This window comes from Aptenodytes patagonicus, chromosome 5, assembly GCF_965638725.1.
Source record: "Aptenodytes patagonicus chromosome 5, bAptPat1.pri.cur, whole genome shotgun sequence".
In the NCBI taxonomy this organism is placed as follows: Eukaryota; Metazoa; Chordata; class Aves; order Sphenisciformes; family Spheniscidae; genus Aptenodytes; species Aptenodytes patagonicus.
In genome coordinates, this window is record NC_134953.1 from 56,102,514 (window position 1) to 56,115,145 (window position 12,632).

General features: G+C 41.6%; 1 protein-coding gene across 4 annotated transcripts in view; it reads right to left on the reverse strand.

Moving 5' to 3' along the window:
- The window catches only part of LOC143161198 (serine/threonine-protein kinase TNNI3K), a 101,244-nt gene that overhangs the window by 36,397 nt on the left and 52,215 nt on the right, over positions 1 to 12,632 (reverse strand). For all 4 annotated transcript variants that reach the window (XM_076339919.1, XM_076339915.1, XM_076339917.1 and 1 more), the window contains 3 exons: positions 4,711 to 4,763; positions 3,253 to 3,305; positions 1,901 to 2,033 (listed from right to left, as the gene is read on the reverse strand). In XM_076339919.1, coding sequence (XP_076196034.1) covers positions 1,901 to 2,033; positions 3,253 to 3,305; positions 4,711 to 4,763 — 239 coding nt within the window. The remainder of the gene's footprint in view (positions 1 to 1,900; positions 2,034 to 3,252; positions 3,306 to 4,710; positions 4,764 to 12,632) is intronic.

Below are 12,632 nucleotides of genomic sequence, written 5' to 3' on the forward strand. Positions count from 1 at the left end.
AACTGTAGTAACTGCAGAATGTTAATCAACATCTCCTATACTGGATACCTGTATGTTTATAATCATAACATGCCATTTCCTCGTGCAAGTGTCATCTTTGCATTATTTTTGCTATGTGGGATGCAAGAGTTCAGTTTCTGAATCTAATTTCACATCTATAATTTCCTGACGTCTATATCCCTGTGTTTCCCCACAAAATGCTACTCAAAGCTTACATGCTGACAGTTTTACAGGTGTGAATTGAATGCCACCTGTGGAAAACAGCCAAGGAAGAGGATCTTCAGATATCAGAGGGTGTCCTCTTGCCCCCAGGCCTTCCAAAACGTCTTTTAAATGGAAGATTGTACACCAGGTAACTGCCAACTTCTACTTCCACATGCAGACTGTGCCTAGAGCACAGAAGGATGCCTTTGCAGTCATGCCTTGTGCAAGCATACATGAGAGATACACAATGCACGAATAGAGAACTGAGCCACAGTTCTCAGGCAAACAGGGTGGGATCAGCCTGGGAACCGTTCATGGGTTTCTAACTCGATGACAGACCCAGTCATCTCAGCTACAGCTCAAGCAAGTGGGCAACAAACACATCAGTGCATCTGCTGAAGAACCTGCATCCCAGCCACGCAATCCCCAAAGGAAAACAGTGACAACAAAGACAAAGATCAAACACATCATCCACCTGCACTGATCCGCAAAACGACTCTCTTTGCTTACGTAAGCACAACCCTGCTGAGATGATGCAGTGTTTGTGAAATATTTCAAAGTCATTTTTGATACATGCAAAGTTTTACTTATTGATTCCTTCCTTGGTTTGGTGTTTTTTTTTTTTGTTTCTGTTGGGGGAATCATTAAATTAAGGTTCACTTTTCTGCTGTTTTGGGATTATACCTCCATTAAACGCCTTTGGATGCCTCTGTGATGTTCAGAAGGTCAGCCTCTCACGCGCAAAAGGTAGCTGTCACGAATATCATTGGCAATTAGTGCGCCAGCTTTGTATATGACCTTCTATGCTGTATTAGCTGGTTTTCATATCTCTTTATTTCTAACTACTAAAGTGATGCAGAAGCCAAACATCTGACTCAATTCCACTTCAGGTTCTAGAAATAAAATACCATTAGCCGTGAACCTGAGTTTCAGTTCTGAATCATTTTTGTGTTTGTGTTCCTTTTCCACTGGTCCTTGTTCCATGGCCATTTAACTGAAGATCAAACTGTACATTCCTGGGTGCAATTCTAGTACACCATCATCCATATTATCAAAGCCCTCTACAAGGTTACCATTTCTAACATTAATCTCAGTTACTTCTGAATTAACCATTTTACTCTGTTCAAATTATGGTCTAGATAGGACTAGAAGACTCCAGAGGAGTTAAAGCTCACTGGAGCATCACAAATGAAATAAAAGGCATAAAAAAAGGTATAGGAGTACTGTTTCTCCCCCCTCCTTTTTTTTTTTTTTTTAATTTATTACATTAACTGAATGATAAGGTCCCTTTATCCTGACTTCCATGGGCTTGCTGGCTTTTTGTTTCTGCAGCTTTAAAGAGAAGCATTTTCTTGCCCCTTCTTTGATGATCTTAAAGGTCTTTTCCAATCTAAACGATTCTGTGATTCCATGATTCTAAGGAATGGCTTTACAATCCCAACACCAATGTGAGAGGCAAAAGGCCTACAATTAGAGTCACTTGTTCATAATCCTAGAACCGGACAAGGAATTTTAAGTTATGCAGATCTGTAGTGAGTAATATATGCGATTATAGTGGGATAGTTCTATGCTTTTCACTGAATGCATAATCTTAGCACTTAATAACAAACTTCAGTAAAATATTGGTTAATATTACGCAGTGGAGCTATTTCTCTAGTTCAGAGAAATTTAAATATTAATTCATTGAGCATCTTACCTGGTTTCAGGTGAGCAAATGGAATTTCACCTGTTAACAGCTCCCAGAGGCACAAAGCATAGCTGAAAACATCGGCTTTTATGGTGTACCTTGTACACTGGGTGAACACCTCAGGGGCCATCCAGCGTAGGTTCTGTGCATCAGGAAACATCGATAATACATTAACGGTGTTTACTTCCTCATATACGCATATTTTCCTGTATTTGTATGTTTCTTTTCCTTTCTTTTCTTATTTCCTTGCCTCCATTGCTTCATAAAATAACTGGTAAATTTGCCAGGAAAAATTCTCACCTAGCTTGCAAAATCTAGGCAGCATATTATTGCACATTATACGTAACAGCATTAGTATAGTAGCTGTCTCAACCCCATAAAGCCAGACTGATCAGGCTTTAAACATGAGAGTAGTGCTAGAATAAAAGCAGAACACCCAGCCTCAAAGTCTGGAGACCACATCATAAGGTCAGAGCATGCCATATAATACCAGTTAACTACTACTCCTGGTAGCTGGTAGATGGAAAAACTGACAACTGCGTTGGGTTGGTGCCTTCTCTTTTGGGCTCTCACTGCTTTCTGCAGAAGCCCAATTCTGAGACTGCTTCACAAGCAACCAGCCTCTCACGGGAGTGATGAGTTCAGGGTGTTTTTGCAGATTCCTTGCACCTCAGTAACTTAATCTACATTCTTTACAAGACGGCCCTTCTCAGTGAGACGTCACCAAACCCCGGCAGGATCCAGGTCTGCAGCAGCAGTACTCACTCCTCAGACAGTGAGTGCATATTACAACTTGTTAAAAAGATGATTGCCAAACCCTGGTTTTAGCATCACCTATCCTATTCCACATTTAGTCATTATGATGATGCAAACGTTCATGACCATGGAGTGACACACAGAATGCATCTGGACTAAAACTTATGAAGACAACAATACTGTCTTGTAAAGCTAACTCTCTGTGAGCAATAGGCTTGTAATGGAGAAAAGAACTCTGAAAGAAAATCAGTGTCAAATAACTAATTCCCTATTAGAAATAGGAACCACCTGCCAGCAACACGTGTATGTGAGCCGGGAAGGGTGGATTAAAAAAATGACACTTTACTAAGGATTTGGGGGGCAATAGAGCTCCAAAGACAACCTTATAATGCATTATTTTCTGTTGCAGATATTATATATTCACTCATCTCTGCTATTAAAGAGGCTTAAAGGAAAAAAAAAAACCCACAAAGAAATATTAAGACAGATAAAATACTATACCAGTTTATCTTTTCCAACAAAAATATTTCCAATGTCATTTTCTCCTAAACTGAGTTTGCCTCTATGTTTTATACTAATTATGTGGAACAAAACAAGAAACAAACCCCAGGCTGTTTTGTCATATTGTCTTCATCCAGGGACTGCAAAAATCTAGATTCTGAAACATACAGAACAAAAAAAAAATTACTGTCAAGCCAATACAGACACCCACCTCATTATACAAAAGTCTTGGTAAAAAGTGGTGGTTTGTTTGGCTTTTTTTAAATAACCATAATAATGGTTTTGAGAGTCCAGGAGAACTGTGAAAGCTGGTTTTCAACAAGGATGTGTACAGACAATGAGGCTTCTGAAACCTGCATGCTAAATTCAGCACTGGCATAAATCTACAAAGCTCCATCGACATTAATAGCGGTTTACAGCAGCTGAGGATCCAGCTCAGAATTTGTGACCTCATGGTTATTTGCACTGGTTAATATAACTGTATCTAGATTTACAACAGTCACTGAGCCCTGCATTAAAATGCAATCCCACAGAAGCCTGTCAGTCTTATTTAACGTCAGAAAAGCAGCCCGCCTAAAAATGACAAGATCTTGCATGAATATAGTGAACATGGTATATGCTACATTTTGTGATACATAAATAAATCCCCAAGCAGGACTTAGATGCCTTTGACATATCAGAAAAAGACACGTAAGCGTGCATCTGTATGAATAAGAGTACTGTCAGCAATGCCCCAGACAAGCAGCTGCTCCCATGTGGTCCAAGCCTTGTGCTATCTCCTTGCTTCAGCAGGCTGGGTAACAACAGGTCTGGGTCAGCACTGGGTCCCTCACAGATATGGTCGTGCTGCCACCACCCTCCTCCTATATTAAGCTGATGTTCATGCATCTCTACTGATCACATCTGTGGTGATATTGCACAGTGACAATGGGCATGTCTTAAATCAAGTAGTTCCTGAGGAGTTAGGTCAAACCCAGCTCCCTAAACTCCACCTTTGCACCAACAAGAATGCATTCTGATGGAGCTTGACTGATAAACACCAAGACAATGCACGAAATACAGATTCATAAGGTATAGCCTGGTCTAATTTTGAACACAAAGTTACTAAGGTCCATAACTGAAATAACAAGCTACATTCTGCTCTTTTAACTAAAATGAAAGAAACCTGTCCTATTGCCATGGGGCTTGGCTGCCAACAGTCAGACTTGCACAATAACATCATCCTCAGATCCTGAGCACTTGCCATGAAAGAGGAGGGCACATCTTCTATGACAGGAATTTTCACTCAATTTCTTCCTCTAACCTACTGCTAGAACTTAAACTGAGATGCATCCATCTCACTATCATCTGGGCTTCCTTCTCAGATAAACAGTGGGGTACTCCACAGCACCTGCTAACTTAGATGAGACAAAAAATAGGGGCATTCTCATCCCTAAAAGCCTTTTGTGTCCTCTCATAATAACAAAATGAAGAGCAATCTCCTCAGCGTTTTCTTAGTCAGCACATGTTTAGTTTTAGGGAATTTGAGGTTAATTTATAAATGTTTCATAAAAACTCCTTACCTCCAAAATCAGCAACAACTGCATGACCATCCTCATACAGGAGAATATTGTGACTGGGGGGGGGGGAAATGTTATTATAGGCAACTGTTTAATAGTGTCTTAAAGGTGGTGAAAATTTTACAGTTTTTGGTTCATAGCTAAACTCTTGAGGAGTTCAAATCATCTGCTTAAGTAGATAAATGTCTATAGATAAACGACTTTTATCTACATCTCATATTTGTTGTTGTAAAGTACACATTAACTCTGAGAGGGCAAACCCAATAGCTTCAGAAATAAGAATGTCAGTTTCTAATCAATACTAGAGCAAAACAATCTCTGTAATTAGTTATGGATCAAGTATAGCAGCTTTGTTCATTATGTGCACTGAATCGCAGTGATGAAGTGAAAAAAAAGATGATATTTGAATATAAACACAGTGATGGCCTTTAAATAAAATTACATCAACTGATTCTTTTCTCTTTTAGGGGTTACATAAGTGTAAATTCATAGTGGCAATTTCTAATTTATGCCTATGTATAGAAGGGAAGGAACAGATCTGAAGAGTCCGTATAGAATGGATCACTAGAAGCCATAAGAAATCCATTAAGCTGGGGAAAAAAAAAAGATGACACAATGGTAAGTCCTATTTAATTTAATAACCACACTTAATAATGCAAATGTTACTTTCATGAGACAAAGGTACTTTATTTCTTAAAATATCTCCATTTGTTTATGAAAAGAAGACGTCATTCATCCTGTAGCTTATCTCAGCGTCTAGGATGAAAGCTTCTCCCTGCTCGCACTAATGGAGATTTGCCAGTCGCTAGAGGTAAGATTTCAGTCCTGCCCTCCATTCGTGTTCCAGTTCTACAGTGTCCCTTTTTATAACGCCTTTGAGAGCTAGCAGAGTACAACTGATAATGTGTGCTAAGTTACTTTGGACCTGAACTGAGCCTCGGGTAAAGTGCCAGATTTCCATTTGCTTAATAAGTCAGGAGCACTTAGTGATTTTTTACTGTTTCACCTTATTGTCTGTGAAATGTATATTCCTTGTCATTGTTTGATGGGCATAATCGCAAGCATAAAGTATTGTTCATTATTGGACATCAAAAGAACCACATTTTGCATTTGTCCTTAAAAATTATACTTGCAAAAATTACAGTGCATTTTGACTGTGGTAGTGGATCCTCTTTGTTGCATCTCTTTCCGAAGCTCTCTAGGCAAACTGGTCCATACGATGAAATTAGCATCCCGGGAGACTGGTGGTTGCAACTATGAACGGCAGCAGGGAAGGATTTGGGGAGATGGGTGGTGCCCTGTGGAGAGCGGAGCCCACGCTTCTCAGGACTGTGGCTGGAGCTGTGGTTTAACCAAGCAGGATTTCGCAGACAGGAACGCTTCCGAGAAATGCTGGAGTTACCGTGTGAGGGCTGCAGAGCTGACCTGTGTCTGTTCCCTGCCCCTGCTCACCCTGCCTCCAGGTGCTACAGCTAGAACTGCCTGTGCACCGTGGAAAATGCCCCGGATTTCAGGTGTACTGCAGCCGGGGTGAGGCTCACGTTCACGTCTTCTAACTGAACTGCAGACAGCAAGAAATCCCAGGAAAATGTGATATTCATGTTAGACATATATGTTAGATTTTTATTTCAATATAAAGTCTTCATCTTTGCCCCAGGTAGTTTCTGGAGTTAGGAAGAAAGGAATAAATGCAGAAAAATTCTTGTTTGGTCAGCACATGTATGGGGCAATCTCTGTCAGGACATCTAGAGATCAGAGAAATCATTTATCAAAGACAATTACTTGTACTGACACCTATCAAAGTGTTTTGATTTCTGTGAAATCTTTGAAACCATAGCAACTGCAGGGCTCAGTGAATGTAAAGGATTGGATAACCAGGACTTTACCTTAGATTGTCAGCAGAGATATTTGGAGGCTTAAAGTTAAATCTACTGGATTTGTCCTAAAACTACTAGAACCAAAGAGGTGAATTGTAGGATTTGTGTGGTGGTTTAAACCCATTTATTGAAGGTAATGTGAAGAAAATTCAGCTTTATTTACATATTATTTGTTCAAAGACAGTGAGGGATATGGATAACATCTGGGAGGAAATCTAACCCTATGCATGTATCCTTTCTATTAATTAGAGGATTTAAAAAAATAAGCTTCCAAGTATGAACAAAACAACTACACAAAGATTTCAACGTAAGACTATAAATATTTCTTATCCATTTTATAAAGGTGTCATCTTGTGAGCAGGTCGGCAGGAGAGCTGCAAACCAAACCAAACCAAATCAAAATAGAGTATTTCTAACACTGAAACTGTAAAAAGGAAGATAGTCAGATTAGGTAAGAAGCAAATGGGCATTTGTTGCACATTTTCACATTGATAGCTTCAAATAAGAGAAAAAAGTAACATTACCCTTGGAAAACAATGAATTCTCATTTGGGGGCACTTTATCCTTGAACTTGGACTGAACAGATAAAAGACTAGATGAAACAAGTGAGAAAAGTATCAACTCCTGAATTCTGGAGATTTCGAGTAGATCAAATGTAAGTGAACAAGAGAGGAGTTCTCAGCCTTGCAAGCAAAATATAATAATAATAATAATAATAACCTGAACTAATTAGCCCTCCTTAGGGGCAGGAGTAAGTCTTCTGGGCAGACTGCCATGACAGCATACCAATGTTTTTAGCTCAGGATTGGTATTCTCATGCAGGAGTATGGATATGTGTTTGGGATAGCTGTACCAGCTCACCTGCAACTAGCTCAGGAATCTTTCACATGGGGTTGGCATTTGGAAATGCCTTCTGTTGACTTGAAAATTAATGTTTGAAACAATATGTGCTGCTAGGGAATAAAATATTGAGGGTGAGTCTCCATAAACTTTACTGCTTAAGCAGAATGGAAATAAGAAGAAATTCTGGCTGCGTAGGAACTTATGGTGGGAAAACCCCATCCCTATGTATTTGGCATTTCCAGGGAGACTTCAATTCAACTAATATATCAGGGGACTTGGAACCAGTCCCAGGATGAACGGGTCTCTGTCTATACATTCATCGACAGTTGGAGAATATCAGCATATAAAGCTGTGGTGCTATTCCAACCCATGCGGTGGGGAAGCGGATACACGAGCTGTGCTCCAAGGTGGCTGGCATTTACAATGAGTACCCAGCTTATGTTTTCAATGAGGAGGAAAGAATTTCTTTCTCAGAGCAATATATAGAGCTTAAAACAAGGGCTCCTCTAAAGTCGCTGCAATTATGGCACCTTGATTGAAACTCATGGCTCAAAAGCCTCACTTCTCCAGCATCACCTGGCAGTTGGATGGCCATTGCCTATAGAAAGGTAGTCTGGATTTCTGAGGTTGAGACCCCTGTCGAGAGGAAGGGCTTTGGAGGAAGTGAGTGTGCCAGCACGTGTAGCACAAACATCAGCTCCATCGAAGGAGGAGAAACAGAGCTGGGCTGAATTTTATCCACATTTAAGAGCAGAGCTTCTGAGACTCTGCAGACTGCATTCAAGTTAGAAACAGTGTTGTAAAGATGCCCGTATGTACAGTCCATAGCACACATCGGGGACACTTTGGATTCTCTGCCTGTCCAGGCACTGCTGAACTCTCTCTTCTCTGAGAATTTAATTTTCTTTTCATTTATTAATGATGATGTCTAACCCTAAAAGAAGACGACACTGTATTTTCCCTGAAGCAATCAACGTACTACCGATACGTAACCAAGTGACTTCCAAGCTCTTGGCTCTGTCTCCCTGATGAACGTTGTACAGGAAAAGATTCAGAGCTATAGGACAGCTGGAACTTACTTCCCTCCAAAAAGGGTAAGGTAAAACTCTTGTTCAGAGATATCTCATTCCTTAATAGTTACTAAAAGGATATTGCCAAGAACCCAAATAGCTGTAATCTCTTGTCTCTGCCATACCCCATAGTTTGAGAGTAAACAAATAGCCATCAAATTAAGCACACATCAGTTTATAACAAACTAAACTTAACCTTTCCAGCTCTGCCTCAGCTCTTAGTCATAATTTTTCAATTTCATTAAGAAAAAAACCCCAAACTGAAAAAAATAGAAATGAGATTTCATTTCTTAAGTAAATAGCAATTGATAGCAACTGAAATTTACAGAAGAGTTTCAAAGTGAATGTCTAATTACTGACAGGTTTTTATGTCATCTTTATCTCTATAGTATACCTCTTCTGTCACTATTTCTGTTTCTAAGAGAAACGTGTGAGAATTGCACAAATGATTTTCTATAACCATGTGACAGAACGGACAGCACTCTGCTGCATCATTTTTAAGATCACATTTACAGGAGAGAGTAGACCCAGTTCTCCACTGCTTTTCACAGGAGGAGCAACAAAGACTGACCTTCACATGCCTCTGACCAGCTGCAGGGCTCACCCTCGGCCATAACCCCCCTGCAGCGAGCAGCAGAGGCGCGATCGCCCCCTCCTCTTCCCTGCCGCAGCCTTGGGGCTGCCCCAGGCTTGTGGGGCAGAAGCGCTGGGCAGGGCAGCCCCCAGCTGTGCTGGAGTGCTGCTGCTGGCTTTCTAGAGCTAGCCAAGTGGCTTAAAGGCATTTGGCTCACAAGCAAACTCCTTTCAAAAGCTCTGTAAGGTCATGAAGAAAGCCAGTCGCAAACATAGATACATACATAAAGAAAAGTAATCAAGAAATGAGAACTGAGTGCTTAGGAGCTCTGCAGTACTTTCGCTGAGGACTTGTGTAATTTCAGATGCTTCTTTCTTCCTCTCCAAGCGGTGAGACATTCAGGTAAAGTCATCACGATTCAATGCACACTGGGTTTAAGTGGCAGTTCCTCTGAACTCATGAATCCTCAGCCACCAGTACCTGTCCCCCGCACCCCCAGCTCCATGCGGCTGTGGGGAGTGAGCTGCAGCACCCGGAGGAGCACACACAGCTGCCGGATCTGTCCCTCCACCCACCCGAGCAGTTCCCCGGCAGCATTTTCCCTCTTTTTGTCTCTGTGAGGAGTGCCACAGGCAGCTGGACAAAACATGGCTGCTGGCTGGGGTGGGCTGAAGCCAATGCCTGAGGCTGAGGACTGAAATAACCTCCTGCCATCTGATAGTGGCTACGCTTTGCCCTTGTTCGCACAGCCAGCCAGAGCTGCCTGGGCAGCCAGGAAGTGTTGGGGGGAATGTGTCCCCACACAGGGGGGATATACATCGGGCAAAATCTGGCTTCTAGCCATCCAGAAGCACTGGCGTAGCACTCCCGACGAGAGTCCTGGCATTTGACATAAGCGGTAGCTGGGCAATAGGGCAGTGAAGTACACAGAAAAACGATGTCACCGCCCTGCCACTTTCTGCCTAACTTCTGAATGACCCAACCTCCTGCCAGCTACCTCCGGTTCCTGATCTCTCTGGAGGCAGAGGCCAGATGTGAAGGATGGGGTTCTGAGTCAGGGTGACCACTAAGGTGAGTTCCTGTCTGAATGAAGAAGGAGTCTCAGGAAGGCAAGGGGACAGACAAGGTTTGATTCAGTTCATTTGGGGTGGTGTGAAGCTGCACCGCTTGCACCTGCAAGCACTGTACCTCACCGCTGGAGACGATCCCAGGCTGACAGGATGGGGAAGCAGCACGAACCTATTTCTCACAGTGCATTCAAGAGGCTGCAACAGCACAACCTGCTTCCTGCGTGCTCACCAGCGTGTACGCATTGGCTTCCAGGGTGGTTAATACATGGGGACGGAGCTGGGCACCTCTGAAGTGCAGTCATATGTGTTGCTCTAGTTTGAGCAAAGAAGTCTAGGGAGTCTGGCTGGGTCTGCAGCGAACTCTGCTCACTGGTGGAGCAGACTGCAGAAGGCGAATCCTGTGCCATTATTCCAGAGAGTTTTATGTGCCACTCACCAGTGAAACAAGATTTGCTAAGCATTAATTTCCTGAAAAATTAAGAAAAGGAACACTAAAATACACAAACATGATTGGCCATAATGGGAATTCTGGTTTTCATTTTAGCTGAGGGAGTATTTGTATTGATAATCTTTGCACTGCCTACTCTTTGCTTCACCAAGCAATCCAGTTCCCACCACCGTTCATCCCGCTCTGTCCTCTACAGTCTTGCCCCAGTCGAGAAACCTGACCACTAATGAGATCTGGAGGTGAGGATTGTGTCTTTGAGCACAGACACGTCTTGCTTCGGCTGCATGTCTCTTAGCTTAGGAAGCATTTTGACTTCTGAAGGTCGGCAGTAGGGCAGGGTAATTCTTGGCAGTGTTTCTGCTTGTTTCTGAGCTCAGATCTAAGGGGCACATTGCAGCCCACTCGCTGCTTTCCCAAATGAGCCTGGCGGGGCTTGTTTGCCAGAGTCCGAACCTCTGGCAAAACAGCTTGATGTAGCACTTAATAGCTAGCAAGTAACTTTATTTGGAAGCTTCAGATAGCTTCTTTCGGTGGTAGCAGTGTTAAGAAACAGTTACCTCATTGGTATTCCTATTTCAGCAGTTTGTAGCTCAGTAGCAAATGTAAATCTGGGCTGAGCTGTGATTTGCCAAAGGCCAGCCACATGAAGAGAAGTTAAACAAAAATCTACCACTTCTTATTTCTACTCCTGGCCTGCCTATGATATACATAAATATACCTGTTGGTCGTGATGGTGGCATAATCAATGTTAATATATAACTTCAGAACCACAGAATTATTGATCATTTTAATTAATGTAATGCAACTAACTAATATTAATTATTTACTCAGTCAGGGTTTTTCCTCCAGAATAAGTTTGCCAAGAGAAATGACAGAAGCCAATTTACAATGTGACATTTAAAACAAGACTAGAAGAGGATTTCAGAAAAAGACAACAGGGAACAAATCTGCAATGGCCTTTAGGGACTACAGCATTGATCCGACCTGAACTCCCACGTAACACAGGACATTCGACTCCCTTAAATTCTTGCTTCAGGGTAAGAATTGTGGCTGAACCAGATCATATGTTTTGGAAAAAGAAGACGTGTTCCTCATTGGTGAGACAGTTACTTTGCTCTGACACTGAAGGAGCCAAAAGGCTGTTTGACTGTACTGGCATAATCTTCTAAACGGTTATGACATAACCCACACTACCAAAATGTAGCCCTCTCTGGAAGGCTTTTAGCTTGCATGTGCCCAGCGCATGCATTAAATTTGTAACGCATAATAAATCTGCAACTGACATGTCACCACAATGATCTACAAAACAAAATTCCTCTAGTCAACTGTGGTCAGAAAGTCGAAAAAGCTCATGCAGAATACGTACACAGTCCTTCAGGCAATCTTCTACCTACACCTATTTTATAAAGACTCCAGACGTTTTGCATCATCTTCTCAAACCCCGTTATCTCAACACAACTACCTAAGAAGAACACAGCAGCACAAGAATGACAAGAAGTTCAAGGACTTCTTGCTGATTTTCTGCTACTCACTCAGATTTATCCATAAGATGCATATGCATAAGTGTTAGAATTATTAACAAAAGGACACTGGGATGGAGGCATTTGCAGAAAATTAGTAATATAGAAACAGAGACTAGGTTAATGTCCCCCAAAAATTAAGCCTCAAAGGTCTTGGAAATAAACTCATTTATGAGAGCCGGTTTGGACATAAGCCCAGGTATTTCTGGAAATTTTCAAGATTGCAACTTTTGATTTTGTCCTGAATTAAGATGGAAAGCAGACATTTCATAATGTGCTGTGCAAAGAAAATGACTTTTTTCCCCTGTAAGTAACTAAATAACCTGACTGACGTGTCCCATTCTGAATTTATCCTCTAAGCTGGCCTGCATTATAAGTTACGATAAATCCTAGGAGCCTACATTCCTCAACTATCAAACAGCTGCATGTAAAAAGGAAAATTTTAATAATTCCCCAGGAGAGTTTCCACAAACTTCATGCCTTACTGAAAAAAACCCAAACCCATAACTTCTCTGATATATAT